The 25,902-nt window shown below is 34.3% G+C and overlaps 3 protein-coding genes across 4 annotated transcripts; all 3 read right to left on the bottom strand.

The window, feature by feature from the left end:
* Positions 1-2,419: 2,419 nt before the first annotated feature.
* LOC134251738 (toll-like receptor Tollo) lies at positions 2,420-7,395 on the bottom strand. Its single transcript, XM_062734156.1, has 2 exons — positions 6,908-7,395; positions 2,420-6,594 (listed from the first exon to the last, which is right to left on the bottom strand). Exons 1-2 carry the CDS (start codon positions 7,172-7,174, stop codon positions 3,208-3,210), a joined length of 3,654 nt encoding a protein of 1,217 aa, XP_062590140.1. The 5' UTR covers positions 7,175-7,395; the 3' UTR covers positions 2,420-3,207.
* Positions 7,396-12,048: 4,653 nt separating this feature from the next.
* On the bottom strand, positions 12,049-17,700 carry LOC134251739 (kelch-like protein 24). 2 transcript variants are annotated; one of them, XM_062734158.1, is made up of 2 exons: positions 17,554-17,700; positions 12,049-14,098 (listed from the first exon to the last, which is right to left on the bottom strand). In XM_062734158.1, exon 2 carries the CDS (start codon positions 14,013-14,015, stop codon positions 12,225-12,227), a length of 1,791 nt encoding a protein of 596 aa, XP_062590142.1. In that variant the 5' UTR covers positions 14,016-14,098; positions 17,554-17,700; the 3' UTR covers positions 12,049-12,224. The 2 variants fall into 2 exon arrangements, with proteins under 2 accessions (XP_062590142.1, XP_062590141.1); XM_062734157.1 differs by lacking the exon at positions 17,554-17,700 and adding an exon at positions 14,353-14,510.
* Positions 17,701-22,815: 5,115 nt separating this feature from the next.
* On the bottom strand, positions 22,816-25,548 carry LOC134251741 (filamin-A-like). The gene is made up of 4 exons (XM_062734159.1): positions 25,282-25,548; positions 24,572-24,746; positions 23,818-23,994; positions 22,816-23,233 (listed from the first exon to the last, which is right to left on the bottom strand). Exons 2-4 carry the CDS (start codon positions 24,714-24,716, stop codon positions 23,070-23,072), a joined length of 486 nt encoding a protein of 161 aa, XP_062590143.1. The 5' UTR covers positions 24,717-24,746; positions 25,282-25,548; the 3' UTR covers positions 22,816-23,069.
* Positions 25,549-25,902: the final 354 nt, after the last annotated feature.

Raw genomic sequence — 25,902 nt, 5'->3', positions numbered from 1 at the left:
AAAATCCCCACCCCTACCCTCCACACCTGCCAATTTTTCCCGACCCTGAGAAAGTGATTTAAAAACTTGAAAGAGTAATCAAATGTTGAATCCGCATTTGATTTGGTTAATGTGTATTTTGAATCTGAGAGACTAGAATTTTCAAAAACAAAATTAACCTCGAATCTTTTAATGAGCCTTTTGATTGGTAAATCTGGATGTGGCATATCGAATACTGAAACTCGAATTTCGACATGCCTTCGAATTTTGAATCTCCTATTTCGAAACTTGAATCTCGAATGAGCCTTCTGGGCTTTCGTATAAAACTATAGCTATAGGAACACTTCATTATGTGAGAAAAAATTAAAGCTCAGCATATTATATGAGAAAATCAAGACATAAAAGTGAAACTTCAGTTAGACGTCACTTTTGTCGTCTTAATGGTTAAAAGACATTGGAATTGTCAGACTGCTTAAGTGAAATTCTAGAATGAACAGAGAGAGAGAGAAAGAGAGAGAGAGAGAGAGAATAAAAAGAGCATAGAGAGATACCACATGGGTTGTCTTTATGCCAAGATTAACGACAGTACATTTTCAGAAAATTCTCTCTTTGAATATGTCATCTGAATATTACAGTGGACAGTACATGCTTGGTATCTTTCAGAATTCGGTATAGCCGCTAAAACACTTCTATTCGAATCCAATACCTACCTTTGTCAGTTCAATTGAAAGTTAAGTATGCCTTTAAGTCAAAATTAACAACTGTAAGGATTAATTAATTTTAAGCAATAAAATTTTTGAAATGATTCTTAATATCATGTTCCATGTTCACATAAATCATTTGTTCAAACTCTTAACTATGTATTAATTTTTTTGTGACATTCGTTTGCTTAGTCTTTTTTTTAATACGATATTCATTAAATTAAAAAAAATATATGGTTTTATGTTATACTTTTATCTTTGAACACAGTGTTCTGTTGTTTTTACTGAATTCAGTTGACATGCGTTACGTAAATTAAGATTGATGCACATTTTTATATAATTTTAATTGTATAATATGATAATTATTACATGATAATGGTTAACAATGCTTAACAATGGTTTACAAGGGATATATTTTCAATTATACCCTACTTGTAGATTTCATACAATATTCATATGAAATTCGATTCATTTTATTGAAATATTTAGTTCAGTTAACTTTATTAACCATCATCATGTCAGCATACGATAACGAACTTTAATAACATAGACTATTTGACTATTTGGACATGTGAACGACTCACATACAAACAGATTGTTGTAACGCACATGTATGTTGATCATATTTTTTTTGTTTAATTCTCAATTTTTCTCTTAATACCTGTTGTCAGCAAAAAATATTTTATGAATAAAATCTATCAAAACAAATAAAATATATTTTTCACTTATAACCTGTACGTAAAAATATGCCAATTAAAAATTACAGATGCGGTAAACATGCGTTTACAAGATTGCAATGCCTGCATGAGAAAAACCTTCGCAAAGACATAAAAAGTGTTTAATTTCTTCGTTGAAAATAAATAGTGGCGATGCTAGGGAAGATGCCAGTAAAACATATTGAATAACTTATTAAATTTGAATACCAGAGTTCAAACAAAGGTTTCTGCAATACTCTTCATAAATGGTAAAAAATAAAATGGCACTTGGAATCCTTTAGGACTTTATGCATATTTGGTCCACATTATAATTTAAGTGACAGACACTAAACGGGAATTCTGTATAAATGTTTTCCCCAAACAAATTTGCCCCAGTGATATTACCGTGTTTGTCCTCAAAAGATCCCAAAGTAGTATTATTTAGCAATAAGTTTACTAAATTACCGTGCGTCAAAATTATCAAACGTCGTCATTTTTTAGTTTTAACATGTCATACGTTTTCCTAAAACGATTTTTAAACAATATTTTGAATAATACATGGTCGTTCTTTTGTCATCTTTATTATGAATGTTTCGTTCTCTTTTTTAAATAAATGAAAATTTTCTCAATAGAAATTTTGATATTATTAATAATTGATTTCTTAACAATTATATAATTTTGTAAAACATGTTTAATATGATATTGCATGCAAAATGAATTTTTACATCAGTTGATGTATTTTTTTTTTTAGTATTACGTTAATTATTTCAAGTTGCTATTTTCTCAGTCACAAAATTGTTTACAATTTATGAATTAAAAGAATCGTTTTAATTCTCTGGTATGTACATAAATTTGAAAATTAACAAGAATAATATGCAGATGTGATATTTACTTTTTGTTTCATTAAGGAATGACTTTAATTCTTGGCCATATTATCGAGTATAATCTGGTTTGGGTCAGTTTACGCTTTATAATCCGCGAAGCGGATTATAAAAAAGCGTAAACTGACAAAGACCAGATTATACTCGATAATATGGCCAAGAATTAAAGTCATTCCTTATAATTTAATATTAAAATAATTAAACAACTTTTGATGTAAAATTGTGTTGCTTTTTATAAGTTCAAATTTACCGCGCAATAATACAACCGTAGTAACGGAAGTGATTTGAAGCGAGGGGAGGTAATGACTGATTCATAGATCTAGCAGCCATGATGTTTGTTTACATGAGGTAAGAACGAGTAATTGATTAAAGTTGAAGGTACATTTATTAAATCTGGAATTTTCCATGGATTCCGAGGACTGGAAATGAGGGGATTGCATGGATATGATGATTAAGCTGGTCGTCAAGGGGGTGTGTCCCCATACCAAACCAGATTATACAAAATGTTATGCGTTCCTTTTTGGTAATCAACCAATGAGAGGCGAGAATACAAATAAAATTAAATTATTTTATTTTATTTTGAAACAAAATTAATAACAAACTTTTCTCTCTTTCTAATCGTTCTCATATCTCCCTTATAAACTTTAAGGAAGTCTAATTTGTAGACACACTCATAAACCCTCTTATATAATATAAGCATATTTAATTAACCCTTGAACAATCAACATACAGTGCACATTTAAATTCTCTTCATTCACATAACATTGTACCTTTAATTTATCTCCTCTCTCACTCTCTCTCTCTCTCTTGCAGAGTTTTAGCATATATTACATAAAACCTAGCAAAAACAAGACAAACATAAATGTTTTATTTCAAAACACTGTACTCCTCTCTCTCTCTTTCTCTCTCTCCATTTTAAACTGCAAGAAAACTTGACACGCCACACTTGGTTTACTTTATCTCTACAGTCTCTCGTTCTTCCGTCCTACCAGGGCCCGCGGCACTGTATACTATAACTGCTGTCTCTGACTCATCAACCTCGTTTTCATGAGCAAAAGGTTGTAGTAAGAACTGCCTCTTTGGCAACTCAAACGCAAGTCTTTCCCAAACACACCGAGAGCGAGCTGTGATGTAATTTCCAGTAGATAAAGTTTTCCGCAGTTCAGGTTCTAAAATTGAATGGTCTATGTCACCTACAATTACAATAATTAGCTTGAATCTATGGTTTTCGCGCGCATATTTTTGCGCAGACCGGAAACAGTTCATGTAATACTGATTGTTACAGATATATTTTGTGACTACAAATAAAGCACATTTGCTGTCCCGTAACTTAGTGTTTTCGGTTTCTAAAAGACTCTTTGCAAGGTCTTTTGAGTCGGAAGTTGTTATTTTATATCCGCTGTTATTCAACTTTGGTAACAGTTCCTTGTTTGACCAATCACATCCTTTCGGGTCATTGAAATCAAACATCAGAAAAACATCATAAACCTTAACTTGGTCGTACTCATGACGTAAGCAGTTTATGTTTAACTTCGTTCCAATGACAGCTATTATGTCACGTCGAAAATAAAAGCAAGAGACAAAACCTAAAAATACCAAGGACACGAGTATTACTGACGTCACAATTATTCCTTTGTGGAGAGATGTTTGCTTTTCGGCCGCACAAGTAAAGCGTTGGAGTCTTACATGCGACATTTCCTGATTATTTTCACACTTGATTGACTCACGGTCAAAAATCCTGCTCCTGTGTTCATCCATCCAATATCGCAGTGCTTGGTTCCTGCAATTACACACCAATGCATTGTTTCCGATATAAATTCTTCTGAGATGCCTCTTCTCTAAAATGGCTTCAAGCACCTCCGAATCAAGGAATTTTATTTGATTGTAACTTATGTCGAGTAACTTGAGTTGTTTTGAAATAGGTAATGTTTTTGACCCAAATCTTTTCAATGAATTGTTTCTTAGGTGCATTTCTTCCAGATTTTTAAGTTCAGAAAAAACATCGTTCTCTAACTTCTTTATATAATTGTTCGACAAAACCAATTTCTTAAGATTCTGAAATGGCCTGAAAAAGTCCCTTGTTAAGAGCTCGACGTGGCTATTATTTATATATAGCTCTTCTGTGAGAAAGTGATCATCAACCCCGGTTGTGAAGTTCAGATTGTACAGGGAGTTTCCGTCAAGGAATAGTTGTAATGAAGTCCGAGGTATTCCTGCAGGGACGGAAGTGACATTAGAACACTTGACTAGAGTCGTGTTGTTGGTTTCTGAAATACCGAGGCAGACACATTTCGTGGGACATTCATCTTGCGTTTTACATAAGAAATCAATCTTTTCTACATCCCTGACCTTCATTGTGTAATTGTAAGGATAAACGGTACAAAAATCAACTTTATAACTATTGGTTGAAATAAACTGGTCTCCTACTTTGATCCCCCGTTCTGTGATCCATCTCATAGCGCATGAGCATTCCAAAGGGTTCCTTGTGAGGTTGTAAACCGTGTTTGGATTGGACGTTTTGAAGGGTTTTATCACGGTTAGTTCATTTCCGCTTAGATCCACCAAGTTCAGGTTTGGAAACCCATCAAAAGCCTCTACCGACACATGTGAAATGTTACAGAAGGAGAGATAGATATTTTCCAGGCTAATCTCAGTAAATGCATTCATATCTAGGAGTTCAGGAATCAGGTTATGGACACGAGTTATCGGATTTTTATACAGATATAAATTCTGAAGTTTGGACAGAGATTCAAATGTTGAAAACATCCCATTAATATTTTGTATCCTATTGTTTGATAGGTCTAACGTACTTATCGAATCAGCACCGTTAAAATAATCACGTGATAAATTGAGAGCGAGGCAATTCCTTGAGAAATTTAATTGTTTCAGGTTTGAAAATGTTTTAAAGGAATTTTCAATTAATGTTTTTATAAGATTGTTGGACAGAGATAGAGAGGTAATGGACGAGAAGTTTGAATTTGGTGATACTGAAAATGACGTCATTTCATTATTATCCAATATCACTTCTTTTATATTTGTATTTGAAATAGAGGGTGGAAAATGTTCTAATCTGTTGTTAGCAGCATTCAGGGTGCCCAGAAAGGAGGGGAATCTCACTTGATCCAAAGATATTATTCTATTTTGAGTGAGATAAAGTGTTTTGAGATTTTTTAATACTGAGAAAACACTGTCTTCAAAACCGGATAATCTATTATTTCTCAGGTCTAAAATCGTTAGACTTTTTAAACCGTCAAAAGCGTTGCTTTCTAACACTTCCAAGTCGTTCCGGGACAAATTTAAAACATTCAAAGATTTTAATCCTTCGAAGAAACCTGATTGTATTTTTCTGAAAGAATTTACACTGACGTCTAACTCCTCTAATATCTGAAGCTGCGGAAACAGTGGAAAAGATGAAATGTTCAGTAAGTTATCCGAGAGATCCAGTTTCTTCAAAGACGAAAGTCCGTCAAATGCCTTTCTGGAAACGTGTTTGATGGAGTTCATTGATAAGTCAAGCGTTGTTAGATTCCGTGCTTCGTAGAGGAAACCTTCTGTCGGCAATTCCGTGATGAAGTTCTTTGATATCCTGAGAGATCTTAAAGGAGACGGACTTATTATTCTTCCAACCAAATTCCTGATGTCATTGTGCGATAAATCCAGAAACAATAAATTTTTGCACGAATGTATGGCTTGAAAATCAAATAATGGCAATCTGTTTTCGCTCATGTGTAAGTACTGAAGTTCCGGTGCATGTGCACAGAGCGTCACCGGTACGGAAGTTAAGTCATTCTCGGTAAAGTCGACAGAGACTAGTTTTGTCAGACCTACAAAAGCGTCCCTCTGAATCAGAGTATTATTTATATTGTTTGAAGTCAAATTTAGCGACAGAATATTCGGGATATTTTTGAAAGCATTATGTGGAATAGAGTGCATCAAGCTATCACTAAAATCTATGTAAGATAAATTCATAAGCTTCTCGTTGCAATCAAATATATGAAGCGGAAACCCGTGAAATCGAGTGCCCTGCATCACTAAAATCTCAAGCCCCGGCGCATCACACAGGAATCCTGCCGCCAAAGTCTGTGTTTCCATAGGATTCCGACTCAGATCTAAATATTTCAATGACGTCACAGATTTTAAGGCATCTCCTTCAATATGGGAAATCATATTGTCAGAGAGATCTAAAACCTGTAGATTTCGAAGAGAGGCGAACATTTTATCCGTGAGTTGCCGAAGCTGACAATAATAGAACTCGTCAAATTGCCGGAAATGTTGAGCACTTGCGGCTTTGGTTCCTTTTTTACACATGCAAACATGTCGTGGAGATGTGAAGAATTCCTGCAAAATTGTAAATATATATGAATTTATTATTAGTTGATTTATTATGCGGTTAGTTTGTTTCGCAGTTAAGTATATTACTTATTTCAATTTTATTTTGTTAACGTAGTTTTTGTAACAGGAAATATAGTAAATTCAAGATAGATGTCCCATATAATTATTTTTTTTCTTTGCGAGCAAAATTAAATGTCAAAATACCTCTCATTTACTAGTTTAGAAATTGATTATTTTCTACATTTATTGAAGTTTTAACATTTTTTAATATCTTTGGCATCTACAATTTAGAATAAATAAATTAACATCATTTCTGCACCTGTCTCAGACAGTTGACGGCGATATAAGTTATATTCTGAGGTTGATACCGCCATTGGTCCTCAATATCCTGGAACTTGTGATTGCGCATGCATCGAACCACATCCTCCCTCATAGAAAGTATGCACTCTCCAGAGATGCTCCGATTGAAGTCGTATGTTCGGAACTTCCCTGGATACCATTCAACAGATACTGTGAATGTTCCACAAATGACCGTGGAAATCCTCAAAAAAATGGCAGCCAGTAATATATAACGGGTCTCCTGCATTTTTTATGTTAATCACAGCCGAAAACTATATAAATGCAAGAGAAATTGTCAAAATACATCTTTGACATACAAGTGCATGATTAGAAATTATATTGCTAGTTTATTTGGGACAAGTCATTAATTGTGAAGAAGTGATGCTTGAAGGGCAAAAAAAATTTATTTTTTTTTTGTCAAATGAGAACTCAAGGACTTTGGTTATATACCGTTAGTAGAAGAATGGGCCATTTTATCCTATTAACGACGAACATATCCCCACTGCATGATTTGGGTAGTGAAAAAAAAACTTGTATACGTGTATTTTGCAAGCATTTAAATCTAACTTATAAGTGATTAATATCCAACAGAAGCGCGGATCAAAGTGAGATATTTCTATGAAAACAATGTATGTACCCCATAAGAAATTTCAATTTATTACGTAAATTCCTTACATATAAATGAAGTTTTGTTTTGTCGTTTCTTAATTCATTGTACATAAATCAGTGCTATACTTTCATCTTTATTTTATTTATTCAAAATTATCAAAACTGGAATGCTTTTCTTTAATTTTATGATAATCAAAAAAAACAAGGTGACGATTTAATATCTAAAAACTTAAAGGTGAGAGAGAATGTGAAAATTAAGAACTACATGTATAAATTAATTAAGCTTTGTTTATATGCCGAAGGTGAAAAAGTAAAAAAGTTATGCTATAACATTTTTAGAATGATTTACATCTTCCTTAAGATTCCGCCAATGTAAGATTTTTTCAAACAAATTGCATATAGCAACAGTGCTGTGTTCTAAATTTGCATTTTAATTATAAATTCAAATTAACATTTGTTAAAAACATGAAATTTTAATTAATGGTATAAAATATATATTAATAATAAAAAACCCAATAAATTTGACTTTAAATTCGTAAAATAACTCCTGTAAGATACATTTGCATTATACCATCTTCGATATACTAATATACATTAACATGTATATATAAAGACTGATTTATGCCGAGTAAGTATATGATAGGTGCATAAACATACAATGTACACGTATAACGGTTAATTTTTCTCTGGTCAAAATTAGTGCAATATTGTAATTGTAATTTATTTATTGCTCAGGATAAACATTTCACAATTTTACAGAATATTTATATAGTACCTGTTGATAATGAAAAAAGTCATATAGGCATTCTTTTACAGATTTACAAATGTAATAAATACAGTATGCATAAAATTTATGAACATGGAAAACATATTTCAACAAAATATATATTTTCCATATGATATACAACACAATGGCAATGTAAAATTGTCATGTTGACAATGAATATTCATAACGGCATTAAGAGGGCAATATTCTTATCATAATTATGAAAGACTGCACCATATAATATACAGAGAGAGAGAGAGAGAGAGAGAGAGAGAGAGAGAGAGAGAGAATATTTTACCTGTTTCTCTCCTTTGTCTCCTAAACAAAATGCTCAAGGTGATAAGGTATAAAACTTCTATTAGATGACCATGGTGTATAAAAAAACCACAAAACCTGACCCACTTAAAGTCTTTTTGTACAGATATATCAAGAAGTATAAATTCACAAAATGTCCATATGTTTTAAAAGTATTCTGTTACCCCCTAACCTGGGTATCAGAACATAGGTATTATATGTAGGTAATACATACTTACCTCGCAGGCCGTGTTCCGTCCTGTCAAGTTACATGATTGAAGACTCGACCCCCGGGGCCAGGGAAGCGGCGTCACAGGCCGTCTATTTATAGCCTAATGAATAACTATTAACTGCTCTTTTACCTGTTTACCTGTACCTGTGCACGTATTTACATTATTTATTTATTTATTTGTCTTTACAGTATTTAACCGATGGTGCAAATTGCACGTGAAATGTGAAACCTTTTATAGGTACATGTAATTAAAATTACGGCTCAATTTTCTTGAAATCAGGATACATGTATAACATATACATGTATGTATAACTTGAACCTGACCTTTGTAAAGTACATGTCCAAGGTAGGTTTTTACAAAGGTCATTTTGTAGGACTACACACTTTTCCTTGATAAGATTGTTCTGTGTTCTACTCCTAACGTCAGGGATTTCGTCGGCTTTGACAGATAAAATTCCTACATCGTCTCCTTAATATCAAACAACTCTTACTGAATATATATATATATATATATATATATATATATATATATATATATATATATATATATATATATATATATATATATATATATATATATATATATATATATATATATATATATATATATATATATATATCTGAATATATAAAATATGTTTATCTGATATCAATTATATATTAAATAACGAGGTCAAACAGGACAATAAAACCTATTGATTAATTTGAGAAGAAGAACAGACAACTCCTCCAAGATAAAATGGTTTGTCAGAGTTGTCTCTCGTTTCTTGACACATTTCCACTTACTAAACCACTGTACAAAAACCCAAGGTGAACAGGCACGTAACATCAGGGGGATGGGATGGGTGTGCAGGGGAGATCTGACCCCCTTTTTTTCAGACATAACATTCTACTATTAAACTTGTTCACTGAAAGATCGGTTGCCAACCCCAACCCCCTTACTTTTTGTTGCAGTGTATAGTAAGGTATGGGCAATGTATACGTAGTAAGTGTATATAAAAGTTGGCACTGAAAGAAGTTCCATCGTCCCTCCCTCCCACACACACACACCCTCACACACACCCCACCCTAGCCTACGAAAATCCGGTAGGATCTTAGTATCTTATTCCTTGTAGGATTTTTTTTTCATTTTTTTTATCGCCTGTCTTCTAACTTTTTTTTCCCCAGACATTACTCATTCCTTTTTCCTAGCATAAAGAAAAAAGTTCAATTTAAAACACATATTTTGACACTGTTCATTTTGCTTCTGTAACCAGTTACAAGCTGACACTAGAATTACTACAAATTGCATGTCAATAAGATTGTACGATTTTATCTGGAGGGTGAAGTTCTGTTTCACACAAAGAGTAATATTAAAAGTTAAAATTAAGAATTTTCAAAATTCCGCCCCTGTGGATTCTTAAGGTCGTCTAAAAGAAATTTCAAGAGGTTTTGTATTTTGAGTGGGTATGATTCTCCCATACAATCCCCTATCCCAGCCCTGTTAAATATAAGCTACTGGGTCCTTCTTTGTCGTCTTTTTTAAAGCAAATGACGTTAGCAATTCACAATCATACTGTAATGTAAATTAAATCCCGATTTCCTTAATAATGTCTTTAAAATAACACATCAGAAAGGTTTCATTAATTCAATGATTCTCTTGGAATATTTTAATTTTAAGATAATTAAGGAATGACTCTAATTCTTGACCAAATTATTCGATATAACCTGGTTTGGGTCAGTTTACGCTTTATAATCCGCGAAGCAAATTATAAAAAAGCGAAAACTAACACAAACTAGGTTATACTCGAATAATTTGGCCAAGAATTGGAGTCATTCCTTATAATTTAATTGTAAAAAATTAAATAACTGTGGAAGTAAAACTGTTTTGCTTTTTATGAGTTCAAATTTTCCGCTCAATAACACAACCGTAGTAACGGAAGTGATGGTAAGCGAGGGGAGGTAATAACTGATACATAGATCACATAGATCTAGCAGCCATGATGTTTGTTTACATGAGGTACATGTAAGGTTGAACTACTGTTTGAAAATCTGAAATTTTCCATGAATCCCGAGGACTGTAAATGAGGACTGTACTGTTAATGAGGGGATTGCACGGATACAGACGATTCAGCTCTATCAGCTAAGTGTCAAGGGGGTGTGTCCCCATACCAAACCAGATTATACAGAATAATGTGCGTTCCTTTTTGGAAATCAACCAATGAGAGGCTAGAGTACAAACATAATTAAATTATAAATGAACAATTAACAGTAGACTTGCAGATCTATACATGCATGGATATTATAAAAGCATGGACACCATACCACTGTTTCTTCTTTAATCATGGAAATTCTGTGCTACAGAAATGCAATTCTGGAATAACATGACATAATACAATCTTTTTGTTTTTCATTGTCATATAAAACAAAATATACATTCTTCACAGCCTTATTTTAACTTTACAAAATAAATAAATACTGGCACACTATTTCACAGTAAGGCATACTTTATCCAGAATCAACACAAAAGGTGGTCATAAAACATTTTAATCCTCAGTTATTGCAACACTGTATGTAAAGACAAATGGTGATATATGCTGTTCATTCTGCATATCTACGAAAGTTTTGGTCTTGATAGAAATGAAAATTACCTTCACAGGAATTTCGGATATTATAATTGCAATATCATTCTCTCTTTGTGTATCAAAAATTTACATTCATAAGCCTAAAATTACATGTAGCTGTAGAACTGCAGCACTCTGCTTTAGAAAATTCGAACGGATAAAGACTGAAATTTTAATTATCAAGCAGAGAGTTACAGGTTTGTACAACTGAAGCTAGCCTAAAAGGACAGTCGAGGTGAGGGAATCCAAGCTGGAGTAAATTAAAGGGGGTGGAAAGTGGGAGTGACAAAATTCAGGTGAGAGGAAAGAGAAAGTATAACTGAGGTGGTAGAATTTATGAGAAGAAAGGGAAAGAGCAGTCGATATGACGCTATTCAAATGTGAGAAAACGGGAAAAGAAACTGTGGAATTGACGGAAATCAAAAGCACAGAGATGAGGTGATTGATAGAGTACAAGGAAGACAATTGGGGAAAACGGTCGAGGTGACAATATGTAAGGGCGAGTTAGGGAAAACTTAATATGCAATCTAATGTGGAGATTGAAATTGAATTGAATTGTGAAGATGATATTCAACGCACTTCAAATGTCGCCAACTTTCTAGAGATGTATTAACTGGTTCTCTGACCTTTCAGTCCTAGACGATGATACAGGAACGTTTGTGTGTAATTTTTTCTCACACCGAACAGACGAATACGTATTTATGTTGTATGTCATTTAAAGCAAATGTGGTAAATATCACTAAGTTAATATGTACACTACAACGTTTTCTTCCATCACAGTATTCCTCTGACGTCATCTTCGTGATGATTTTGGGGAATCCTCTTTAAGCGTTTGAAGGTATTTTTTCTGAATGGCTACCTTCACGCAACCGTCAATGAGCCTCGGTTTGGGTAGCGTATCCCTTAGTTTCGTACATCCGGTAGTTGAGGGGTCAAACATAATGAGGTCACTACAGAGAGTCGCGTTGTCGATCTCGCCGCCTAGTACAATGACATTACCACGATGTTGTATGACACCAAAATGAATGCGCTGAAATGCCGTGAGGCGACCAACCGTCCGACAGAATGGCTTTTTGGTCGTGTCTTTTCTATCTTTAACAAATTCTACAACCCGTCCATCGAAGAAAATTAGAAAAATGCGTTTGTCACATGTGATAGATTTCGTCAGTTTACACGCCATCGGGATTTTGGCGTCTACTTTCGTTGCCTGTCGTGTGCGAGTTTCGTAACACTGAATGAACGCTGTGTCCTTCCGGTCGTTTTTCTCCCCTCCGAATATATAAATGGACTCGCCCACTACGGCTGCAGAGAAGGAGCTGACGGCAATGGGAAGGTCTCCCGCCGGCTCCCACTCGTCCTCCTGAATGATGTAGCGCTCAATGCTTGACAACATCCGGTGTCCGTCGTCAAGCTTGTTGTCATAGCCACCGATAGCGTAAAGCGCCCCCGTGACGGCGACTATCGCATGTCTACGTCGTCCATACGCCATACAATTATTTTGGAGCCACTTGTTCTTGCTGCTGTCGTACCACAATAAACACTTCTGCATTGATCCGCCCCCGTTGATGTATATGTCGTTTTGATATGTACACGAGGCGAATTCGATTCCTGGATCATAAGGAAGAGGCGCAATATTGAACCACTCTTTTCTGTAGAAACTGTAGCATATCACAGTTAAGGAACGCACATATGGAGGCGTGGTCGATTCACAGCCACCCAGTAGCACGAGAACCTCTTCTTGATTGGCAGTCAGACGCAGACACGTCTGCTTTCCTTGGGCTTCCTGTTGGCGGGCGGGTAAGAGTTTGAACGACTTTGCATCATTAATAAATTTCATACATGCTAGATTTTCTTTCAAAAATTCGTGTTTTTCTTCTAAGTTCACTAAATACTCTGGCGTGAGGAAAGCCAGTCGAATCTGTTCAAACAAAATACCACAGCTTTCTTTCCGCTTTTCCACATCCCTTTCAATCCATTTGATGACGAGGTCACATAGCTGGTCCTCGTGGTCAATGTCCAACGTGTCTTCTTTAATGATGGACGCCACTTCACGTCCGTCCAAGTCCCAAAATTCTTCAGTCTTTATAATTTCCTGGAAGTTCCGAGCTATTAGCTGGACAGACTTTTCCGTCAGAGTATGACAGTCGTGAAGAACGGAGAGGCGCCAAACCTTGAGACAATTTTCGTTAGTTAGGTGTGGATGTAGGAACTCTTCGATAATTCCCTGAAGAGCTTTGACTTGTAAGACAGCCGCAATGTGTAACAGTTCCACTGCGTTTTCCGTTGTCATTACTTCCTCAGCTTTGCCTGTATACATAAAGCCTAAAACGATTTCAAAGAGATCGGGATCCATCTCCGGAAACGTTACCTGACCACTTAGGCTTTCGCGCATACCCGAACTAAACATGGCGTCAAAATATGGTGACATCGAAGCCAGGATGCTTTTGTGACATTTAAACGTTTTCTCTCCGACCTCGATTGTTACGTCAGAGTGGTCACCCGTTGTCCAGAGTCTCTTCATAGAATCACACAGCAGGTCAAGGTAGACCTTGTTTAGCGCGGATTCTGAATGTTTGGACGCCATATTGGTTATCTCGTTATACTTTCTTCTCTGGTCACATGTTTCTCAAAGATCCCAGCCTCTTTTATACTGTGTACTTTCAATCTCTGAAAAATAAGAAGGACAAGGTTTTAAAATTGCAATGCTTTATCAAGAATACTTCGTAAAACAAAATAGATTGTTTGATTTATGTGGTATAAAAGCCAAAACTTCATTTAACAAATAAGTTGACAACCTGATAAATTGTCATTCAATCATTACAATCATTGTCAATGTGTTAGTACAAACAAAAACCTATATTTTTGAAAGGTCTATCCGCAATCCTTACCAGCCAATACAAGGAAAAACGATAATATCTTACATTTGAATCAGAAAGACAGAAAACTATTCAAAGTTCCTTAACACAAATACGATGTTCAACCAAGATTTTGACCGAATTTCCTCAACGAAAATAAACCAAGTGAATAGCTTTCCAGGAAGAAGTACGTTTTAACTGTGTCAATCCCTCTTGTACATTTTATTTTATATTATTTATTAAAAATGCATATCACAGGCAAACTACATGTATAAACAAAAACAGGATGCTTTATTTCATTTCCTCATCCTCATGTTAAGTGCCTAACGAACGCACGCGGACTTTATGTTGTTTATCGTGTTGGTTCCCTCCTTTAGTTTCCTGAAAACATGTTTTTTTTTAGAGACTATGCCCCTACCAGGGCATGCCGGGTGTTTGAGCAAATGAGGTACAAAATACCGGGGAATTATTTTTTAAATTTTATTCTTAACTCAATTTAAGCAATGGGCAATGCACGAATTTGTTTTGTGTTTGTTTGGTTTTTTTTTTTACTCAGTCATATCGTAAAACAGTTTCAATTTTTGAATTGAAAAAAAAAAATGTTCATATTCCTGGAAGTTATTGACATTGTTTCAATTTACTCAGTCAGGTACTTTTTTTGTGGGTTTTATTATGACAATCTCTTATTCTGGGACATCTGTACAGATTGAGTGGTATAATATTTTGCGACAGAAAATCGTCCTTGATGAACTGATAAACAAAGCCGTAAATCAAACTGCGAAGTAGATGAATTAATTTGTAATTAAAATTGTTGAACCCCCCCCCCTCTCCCTTAGTGATACAAAAGATAAATGAAAGTGCAGAACTAGATCTTTTAGGTGAACTTCTATACTTGACCTTAATTTATAATCTATAAGTACGATATAAAACATGAATTATAAAATTCAAGAACTGCATTCCTTCAAATATTACAACACCGAGGAATTAGATACGTATTAAAATGTACTGCTTATGCAAATTTAATGTCGGCGTCTTGACTTAGAAAGATTCGGTACAAATGCTTCAATTTTAAAAAATAAAAATATCTCTACGAAAATTAGGTTTCATAACTTTCGACCTTTTGTGTACCTTTTTACACTCTAGCTATTTTGCCGAGGGCTTGAACGGTCTGCGTCATAACATTGTTATCACCCTAGAAAACCAAAATGTGCATACAAAATCAATGTTATATCCGAATAAACAGAACTAATTAATGCAGTGCCCTCCCGCCCTAGTACAACACACACACATAAGTATATAAATCAGGAACATTACGCTATTCATGTATTTCTTCTAACCGCTTTATTTCTGTATTAGACAGTTTATTTACATGTATTCAATAATATTTCTCTTAGTAATGGACTGATACAAACGTGGGGTCAAGAGGAGTGAAAGGGGGGGGGTGCCATGGTTTGAAATCGTCAAATCGTTGCTTTTTTTTTTAATTGAACTATATAATTTCTAAAAGCAAGCCTCTGTCTATTCGCTCCAAGTAACTTGAAAAAAGTTAAGTATTTTTGTCAAAGAAATATGTTTCTTTAAAAAAAAACTTTGATTCTATAAAATGTTTACTGTCCTTTGGTTGCAGTAACTTCTCAGGGACATCAATATGTTACTTTTCTTCTACAGCACACTTCTCTTTTTGTTTTTTAACACAGAAACTTGAGTGACACTTAAGATAGTTTTTTTTTGGTCCCCAGTCATTGTGTTTTAGCACATGAGAGATCATTGCTTCATACAAAACCCCTTTTTGATGCATTCATATGCATGTACTAAGTGTTGAGACGTGATTCACATTTTAATGTTGAAATGTCATAGTATATTTATTTAAGACGAATTCATCTTCAACTAGACAATATGCATAATCTACATATCTACATGTGTACTTCATATAGTGCTTCTTTTATTTTCCTTGTTTGTGACTAGATTTTAAAACCTGTGTATCTTTTATGTAATATTTATTGATTTATTTTACGTATCATTGCATTCCTAAAAATTTCGACTTATTATATTGATTTTCTCCGTATACATGTAGAATCTTCCATCAAATGTACATGTCGTATTTGTTTAATTTTAAAAGTTATCATATATAAATTTTCAAATTGATCAAATTCAAATTTCTATAGAGGTAGATTTTAGAATATTACAAAACATATTTCAAAGTTTTGTCAGTAAATAAATAAAAAATAATAATATAAATGCTATTATCCCTCAAGATGTCTCAGAATTGTAATAGTTCATACTAAATCCCTGTTGTTCGTTGTTTTCTGCCTGTTAAGTGCAATTTATAATGCTAGACTTTTCCCCCTTTATGTCAACCAATATCTCACATTTTTTTGTAAACAGAGACAGTTCCTATCATTCTGAAAATTATGTAACACGCCATCTCTGTTGGACGTGGCTGTGAAAGCACCTAATTGAACTGAAACGACTAAAACATGCTAGCTAATTTACTATTAATATCAGATAATTCTATATTCCTGTGCATGAGGCCACAGGACTTTGCTAATATTTTACGTGACCACTATTGTGTGTACACGCATACAAAGGTGGTCAGGTAAATTTAACACGCCCTTATGTGTGATGTGTGATGCCAGGGAAAACTGTGTATATACTTTTCCTTTTTCCGGGGGTGGGGGGGGGGTATTTTTGTGTACGAGTTTTCATGGCAACTGCATTTTTTTCTCGTTTATACTCTAGAAGGACTCAAGCCACTCTTAAAGATAAAGTGTCTGCAAGTGTTTGTTTTCCTGTCGTGGTCAAAACATCAACACGGAGTCAAGGTGTAATAATCAATAGGTTAAACTTTTCCAGGTGGGAAAAACGGGGGGGGGGGAGGGGTACTAAATAGTTGGTGTTTGCATGTCCTATGCCAAACGCCCAAAGAGACGATAAAATCAACTGAGATTACAAGATGAATTGCTGCTGAAAGAAGTACTATCAAAACAATAGAAATTGGTGAGAAATTGACGTATTTATATAAAATGCTTAGCCCCAAAAGTACATCATCGAGTTAAAGTGTTCTTTTATCAAGCAGTTAAAACCACATTTAAGAGTGACATGCACGAGATTGGATTATACACATGCACCGAACCCAGGTGAAACACTTATATGTACTTCCGATGTGTATAGTACAAACCCGATCCTAGCCGTCAAGAGTGTAAAAAATGTCAACAATGTCTGTCTAAAGAAATCGACAAGTGAAGCTCTAAATTGTCTAAAACTTACCTCTGAAAAAAATCAACATGTTTCCATGTTCGTTACATCTTCCTTTAAAAATGCAACTTCCTGCTAAGACATACATACAGTACGAAATCGACAATGTCACAACGTGTGCTCGTAAAAGGCGGTGTAATTTTCTCTCGTTGACACGTGCTATATTTAGATCAGAGGACCGCCGAAGGGGGAGATTTAAAGTAGGTAAAGTTTATATACATTGTTCAGCAGACCATGAAAACAGCTTAAATTCTGTAAAAGACATTTAAATAGATAACAAAAGACACGACAGGGCCTTGTTTGTGTTAATACACGGAGCTGAATGCGATAGCTTTGTGCACTTATTAATCAGATGAAAAGATTGACAAACCACTGCGAGGGGCGGATCTAAATGTTATCCTAATCGCAACCTCTCGGGCGTTATAGCACAAAAACAACTTTTTTGCTGGACTGACCAATGATGATGTACTTGGGCACTATATACATGTTACATACCTCCTGATTTAATAAATGAATATAGTACGGATGCATATTTAATTGACCACATTACAATGTTTCTTTCAAGCAATTAGTATGGAAGTCATATATTAGATTTGAGCTTAAGAAAAATAAGAAAATCAAATTAAAAGAAAAGGTGAAAAGTGAAGATCTAAATAAATAAATACACCTTGGATCCCTTTAAACAGTTAAACTCCTGTGTATGCTGATTTACAATGCACAAAAAACAATCGTTTTATAAAATTTGACGAAACTGATCGGATTATTGAGATTTTAAGGCTGTGAAAAGATTTATTAAGGAGACTACCATTTGAGTTTGAATGGGCGTCTAACAATTTTAAAAACAAATAAACTGTACTCGAAATTTTTTTTGACAGCCCCTCCTCCCTAATCGAAATTATCGTCCCCATAAGCCAAATTGATAAGCGAGCATCTTCCCCTTTCTCTGAAGATTGTCATTAACTGTCAGTTTTTGGTGTAAATATTTGAGTTGCCGATATACTTATTTGCTTGATGCATCAAGTTCACCTCATTAATGTCAAATATTTTGGTCTTTTCATATTTGAACGTAAAGTATGAGATACGCCTTCAGGATTTATGGCTTCGAGTCTCGAGAATTTTTAAACACGTTCTATAAAATTTTGCATACCCTAGAGTTACCACTTATCACATACGCTGATCTAGCTAGCTACCAGTGCACTCTCATATGCTTTATAGCTACTACTGTACCCTCATATGCTTTAAACATTTTACTCTCGTACGCTATTTATAACAGTTATAACCTGTACCCTCATACCCTATTAATTACTACCTGTACCCTCCTATGCTATTAGCTGCCACTGTACATTCATACACTTTACCTACCACTGTACTCCTATACACTATATATATATTGCTATCACAATATTCTCACATATGCTATAAGCTACCACTGTAGCAACTTACGCTATATCAAAATTATACTCTCATACCCTATTATAGCTATACAATGTACCACTGTAGTGACTGTACTCTCAAATTCCATAGCTACTACTGTACCTTCATATACGCTATCACTACCACCGTTCTTTAATACGCTTTATAGCTAACACTTTACCCACATAAAGGCTATAGCTAAAATTGTACTTTTATACGCTATATAGCTACCACTGTAACCCAATACCTTACAACTTCCACTGTATCCCTATACATATATATTGCTATGTGTCATAATACTCCCATACGTTATAAGCTACCACTATATCATCCTATGCTAAATCTAAAACTAAACCCCCATACACTATATAGCGACACTGTAGTTACTGTACCCTATAGCTAGCATCGAACCGCCAAAAACTATTTAATAGCTACCCATGTATGCTAATAATCTATATAGTTACCACTGTACACTTACACCATAGAGTTACCACTAAAACATCAAACGCTAAAGCTACCACTGTACTCTATGGAACGCCGACACTGCCTTATAGCAGAACACAACAATTGCACTGCGTCAATCTTCCATTACATTATGTCAATTCTTTATGACATTTACTCACACAACTATTACATTTTGTCAACCTTCTATTACATTATGTCAACTCTACATGATATTAACTCATACTATTATAGCATTGTGTGAACTTTCCTTTACATTATGTCAACTTTTTATGACATTTACTCACACTACTATTGCATTGTGTGAACATTCCTTTACATAATGTCAACTCCATATGACAGTTACTCACACTACTATTACATTGTGTCAACCTTCGGTTTCATTATGTCAACACTTTATGACATTTACTTCCACTATTATTTTATTATGTCAACCTTCCATTACATTATGTCAACTCTTTATGACATTTACTCACACTACTATTGCGTTGTGCCAACCTTCCATTATATTATGTCAACTCTCTATGACATTAACCCACACTACTACTGCATTGTGTCAACCTTCCATTACATTATATCAACTCTTTATGACATTTACTCACACTACTATTGCATTGTGTGAACTTTCCTAAATACATAAAGTCAACTCTATATGACATTTACTCACACTACTATTCCATTGTGTCAAAAATTCCATTATATTATGTCAACTCTTTATGACATTTACCCACACTACTATTGCATTATGTCAACCTTCCATTATATTATGTCAACTCTTTATGACATTATCCCACACTACTACTGCATTGTGTCAACCTTCCATTATATTGTGTCAATTCTTTATGATATTATCCCACACTACTATTGCATCGTGTAAATCTTCCTTTACATTATGTCAACACTTTATGACATTTACACATTCTTGCATTTCGTTATACTAGTATTTACTGTTCATGACATTTAATTAAACAACAATAACATTGTGTTAACCTATCATTACATTATGTCAATTCTTTATGATATTAACTTACACTACTACATTATGTCGATTCACTATTACGTTATGCGAACACGGGTATCCTCGGCCTTTATATGAGCATAACGTATTTTCCGCGTTCCGCAAGCACTAAATTGGCGGGAGAGAAAATTGTCGTAGAAGAAATCTCAGCGATTTGGTAATGGCATCTTTAAATAAAAATTTTAAGCGACAAAGGATTGACAATCTTGAAACGTGCAAAGCCTTAACACTGCGACTGTGAATTAAAGTCACGTCGAAATTCAATGGCGTTTACTTTAATCTGATAATTAAATAAATCAAATATTATGAGTCGTGCAGCAATTTTTTTTTCTTTTTACTCGTATTTTGAATTGTTTGTTTGTTTTTGTTTTTTTTTTTTTGGATAAAAGTCTTAAACTTCTGATCTTACTTAGAACATTGTCATATGTTTTTTTTTATCAGTCTTGAACTTTCCTTTTTTTTAAGTGTAAACACATCGTTATAACACACGTGCACTGGGTGGGTTGGGGGAGGGGGAAATCCCGTTACCATCTCTAGTGACCAAAATCTACATGTACATAAAATTAATAAATTTATTGGTTTTACTTTGTAGGACATTGCATTAGGTTTACATTGAGTTTAGCTGAATTAAGTTGAAAACTATTTTATAAAACTATAAAGCCTGAGAGCTTCTCCGCTTTCCCCCTTGGTCTCCAACCATAAACCGTCCCCCTTCAGGCTTGGACAATTTTTTTTTGTTCAAGATTCTCAAATCCGCTACTGATATGTGCCCATGCATGCTTACTAAGACATATTCAATTGATTTAGATGAGAGATTGGTAGATTTTTATAATAGAATTCTGGCCCAGGAATGGTTGAAAAAATTACTAATTCCAGTGACGTATCATCTTTTTTCGAAAGAATTTCAGCCAGAAAAAAATATTCGCCCGAAAAAAAACTTGAGAAGCCAAAAAAAATAATTGTCCACTCCAAGCCCAAAATCCTATTTCGGGGAGGGGGGTAACTTCGATCAGTCCTAATTTTTTTGTCAGATATATTACATTACCCTCAGTGGACTAAAATTCAACAAAAAGTGGGGGTGGGGGCTGTACTTTCAATGAACATTACATTTTCTATTGTAAAGTTATGTCTGGGAAAAGAGGGGGGCTGATATTTTGTGTCTGTAATTCTTCCTAATCAATCAGGACCCCCCCCCCCTCTTACCAGTCATAAAAACACGGTCGTCAACATTCATTTTATACCAAATATACAGCTTTGAGAAATTGTAAATGTATTTTTACATCAGGTAATGCACTTTTGGAATCAACATGATAAAGAGTAAACACAATATAAAGATATTTTAAGATCACATAAGAAAGAGTTGACATAACGTAATTATTTATCCACATCACGGAATTGAGTTTTGACATAATGTGATAAAGTGTTGATATAATATAAAGATATGTTCACATAATGTCATACACTTTTTACACCACGTAATAAAGCACTGACATAAAGGTAAAATGTTTTCACCTCACATCATGATGCTCTCGCCGAAAAATAAAGAAAAACCCATATCATGTAATAATGCTTTGATATAATAGAAATATACACTCTCAAAAAGGAATGGATTTTTAACTTCATGTAATGATAAGTTTAATTATAAAACACAATTCACTTGACGTAATGCGATTTTGACCTCACATATTAAAGAAATGAAATGATGTAAAGAAACATTCATTTCACGTAATAAAGTTTTAACACAATGTAAACATATTATCACTTCACATAATGAATTTTCGACATCAAGTTATGAAGTGCTGACATAATGAAAGGATGTATTTACTTCATGTAATGCAGCATTGACATGATGTAAAGATATTTCTACATAATCTCATAAAAAATTGACATAACGTAAAGATATGTTCACATCACGTAATAATAAATTGACATAATAAATGCATAGTTGTATGCTATAAGGCAGTGTTGGCGTTCCATAGTACTCTCACACGCTCTATAGCTAGCACTGTACCTTTATACGCTGTATAGCTACCACTGTAACCCGATACCCTATAGCTACAGTGTAACATCGTAACCCGATACGCTATAGCTATCACCGTCCCATCAAACGTTATAGCTACGGCTGTAACATCAAATGCTATAGATACCAATACCTCCTCAAACGCTATATCTACCATTATACCCGCATGTGATATAGCTATTTCTATACACTACAGAGCTACATGTACCACTTTACCATGAAATGCTACAGCTACTATTGTACTCTCATAAGCTTTATACATGTACCTTTCACAGTACCCTCATACACACTAGTATAGCTACCATTTGAACATGGTAAAACAATTGTGTACGTAGGAAGTAACTCTTCCACATCAACAATATTAACAGTTCAAAAAGTACATTATATATTCATACATGAATTGAACATACAGACCAGAGTTTTAATGTTCAAGACCCTTCAGGAGGTCTGCCTAGTATAACGTTTAAACAGAAACAACAAAAAAAAAAAACCAAAGATGTTTAAAGTGTATTCCACAAGATGAGTTTGTCTTTTTGATTTCACATTCATTTGTACGTATTTTCGCACTTTGAATCTTGTTGCAATCTGTGGTTCTCTGGGATCATATATATCTTGTTACGTTTCCTTCTTTTCTAGATGAACTGTAAATGGGGATCCATTCACTTCTATATCACACCACGTGACAGTAATGACGTAATCACCTGCCTCCTCTGCCTCATAAGAACAGATCATGGTTGACCTTTTTTCTTTGTCTGGTTCCATTTTTACTTTAAAAGCAGCTGAAAAGGGATATATCATATCATAAAAGGAATTAAGAGTGACGCCTATAGAATACTCGTCTGAAATGTATCATTCTTTGGTTGATATTTCGAGGGCAACAGTCTTACATATACGTCCTCAAACTGTCAGGGTTCCTGAGTCCAATCGTGGCTCTGGAAACCCTGACAAACTTCATTTTGCTCTGGTCAGTTTGTCATATTGAGAAGCATCCAAACTTGGACTGTAAAACGTGAACAGAAAGTAAGCAGTCCAAAGGCTTCTCAATGCACATGATGGAATTTGTTTGTTACCCCCAAAATTATATATAAGTTATAGACCAAGAGATAAGGGAAACAATCAGGCTTTATTTTCCCCGAGAAACGTGGATGCAATCAGCCAGTAAAAAAAATTAAATTCAGTTTGTCATGGAGCCCATAGCCACAAATGGACACAGAAGCTCTGAAGTTGTAACAAGCATGTAGAGCGATGGAACTAGGATTTAAGGTTGACAGAGCAAAATCAGAATCTCAACAGATCTAAATTTAATTATATCTTTATATTGTCTTTTGTGATGATTTTGTGTATATTGTTTCATCATCTTTACCTTTTGGGCCCCTGATCCTTACACCTAGACTTCCCTGTCCAGCACCGTATGTATTCACATAAAAAGTAGGGTCGAATTCTCCTAAGAAACCCTCTGGGGCTACACCGGGTCCCGTGACAGATATTTTGTCAATTCTTGGTTTGGATGCAGGAGATGAGACCACAGGGCTATGTAACACTGAAACGAGATATAAATTATAAATTAATCCAAATACATCATTATCTCTTATTTTACACGAAAAATAAATACGAAAACTTGTTATCTGCTGCTATATGACGGCCTTATGTGTCGACGATAATTTGTCTTTTACTATAAGCTTAGAATTGACATAAAGTTTATGGGGAGTGTCAAAACTCTTTAGGTAAGTCTGAACACTATACACAAAATAATTCTAGTTTAAGGGTAGTTTTATGCAATTTTAAAAAGTGATCTGTCCGTACAGTTACAATGTAAGGTAGGATAAACATGAATCTACAGTTAATGAGAGTGACAATTTTTACACGATTAAAGTATTCCTAATATCTTATTATAAAAAGATAAATATGAAATACTTTTATTAACAATATATTTACGTCTTAACTAACAAAGTGCTTGTTTTTAATTAATACTTATTGTTTTTCAACATTATGTTGGGAAAATTTGTAAGGTACCCAATGTTGAAAATCTACATGTTTACTTTTTTATATGATACATGCATAAGTTTTGGGAATTTTGAAAGCAATTTTTTTTTGTTGGAAAAATGAACTTTCCTCACAGGCATCAAATCCGGGTATGATCGTATGTGTCTTTTCTGCTGTGTCTCCCTTGTGACTCTGTATACATTTGTCATGCAAACTAACACTGCACGTCAAGCAGGTCCATTCAGCAACGTCACCGGAACTGCATTCTGCGCATGCCATACCGCCTACTGACGTATCTGTTCATATGGTCTGTAATGTAAAAGAATGTCGTGTTCGATATCAATTCCTGAGATCGATAATTCAAACAGTGTGCAAATTTATGTACATGTACTACGGAAAAAGATCTCGTTTGTGTGCAATGTAAAGAAGAACCGAAACTGACATTAGAAATGTCATGACAGAAAAATGATTTTTGTAAAAAAAATTTAATGTATAACTATCGCTCGAATAACCTTCCGAATATTTGAGGAGGCTATTCGAAAAGCATTCCTATATTTATTACAGACAGAGTTTATAAGTGTCTGATGAAAGATATTTTTTTTTTTTCAAAACTGCAATTGATACTGAACTTAATACAGTCATGTATTACACAGGCATACACGTTCAGAGATTCAGAATCCTCCATCTAATTGTATACATCGAATCCATGTACGAAATACACTCTTGTGTGAGGAACAAAATACATTGCATACATATACGAAATATATTCTTGGCTGCATAAAAAATACCATATGCAATGTAATATACCATATTCCAGTAATATATATATATTAGACGTACTTACCGTTTTCTTCCCCTTTCTTTACTTCCTGTTTCAACACTTGCTCATCCTAATCCAATAGGAGAGGGTTAGCAATCACGATATTTGGTAGGATGGTGTTTTTTAAGTTCTTTAAATCTTAGCAAAGTCAAAACTCTCAAGATTTTCGAGTACCAGACATTTTTCTTTACTTAGTACATGTATTTCTCAAAATGTTTACATTTGTAAACACGCACTGCCTGGATTTATCGTGACGGAAATCTCACATTTTTAAAAATAGTTTCTGAATCAGTAGATTGCTCATTTATTTGTGTTCACCGAAGCATAAAAAATAAAATCTAGGACATGCATTACAAATCTGCCCTGTCGTCTCTAATTATCTGCTGGTCTGTATTCTGCTAATGATAACATTATACTGTTTTAAATATACTTAAATGTTTTGCATTGAGCCATTGAAGAGTTTTTTTTTTTACTTTTGTTACACAATTGACAACCAAACATGACATGGAATATACTGGTATTCCATAAAAAAAATTAAAAATGGTTTTAAATATCGTCAGTTCGTTTTCAAGTTTAATGGCCTTGAATGTTATTATAGCAGTGACATTTGCTGGGTTGGAGGGTTCGTAGAAACCGTAAATAAAG

The sequence above is a fragment of the Saccostrea cucullata genome, unplaced genomic scaffold (assembly GCF_032062105.1).
Source record: "Saccostrea cucullata isolate Sc308-1 unplaced genomic scaffold, CSIRO_AGI_Scuc_v1 ctg1566, whole genome shotgun sequence".
Lineage (NCBI taxonomy): Eukaryota > Metazoa > Mollusca > Bivalvia > Ostreida > Ostreidae > Saccostrea > Saccostrea cuccullata.
This window is presented reverse-complemented; position numbering and strand designations above follow the sequence as displayed.

What these genes read in the sequence shown, in the direction of transcription:
- LOC134251738 (XM_062734156.1), bottom strand. Translation starts at nt 7,174, where the DNA reads ATGCAGGAGACCCGTTATATATTACTGGCTGCCATTTTTTTGAGGATT. An exon ending in CCGTCAACTGTCTGAGACAG is followed by an intron (nt 6,595 to 6,907) that starts GTGCAGAAATGA and finishes ACAATTTTGCAG; the next exon opens with GAATTCTTCACATCTCCACG.
- LOC134251739 (XM_062734158.1), bottom strand. Translation starts at nt 14,015, where the DNA reads ATGGCGTCCAAACATTCAGAATCCGCGCTAAACAAGGTCTACCTTGAC.
- LOC134251741 (XM_062734159.1), bottom strand. Translation starts at nt 24,716, where the DNA reads ATGGCATGCGCAGAATGCAGTTCCGGTGACGTTGCTGAATGGACCTGC. An exon ending in CATACCCGGATTTGATGCCT is followed by an intron (nt 23,995 to 24,571) that starts GTGAGGAAAGTT and finishes ATCTCGTTTCAG; the next exon opens with TGTTACATAGCCCTGTGGTC. An exon ending in AAGGATCAGGGGCCCAAAAG is followed by an intron (nt 23,234 to 23,817) that starts GTAAAGATGATG and finishes ATCCCTTTTCAG; the next exon opens with CTGCTTTTAAAGTAAAAATG.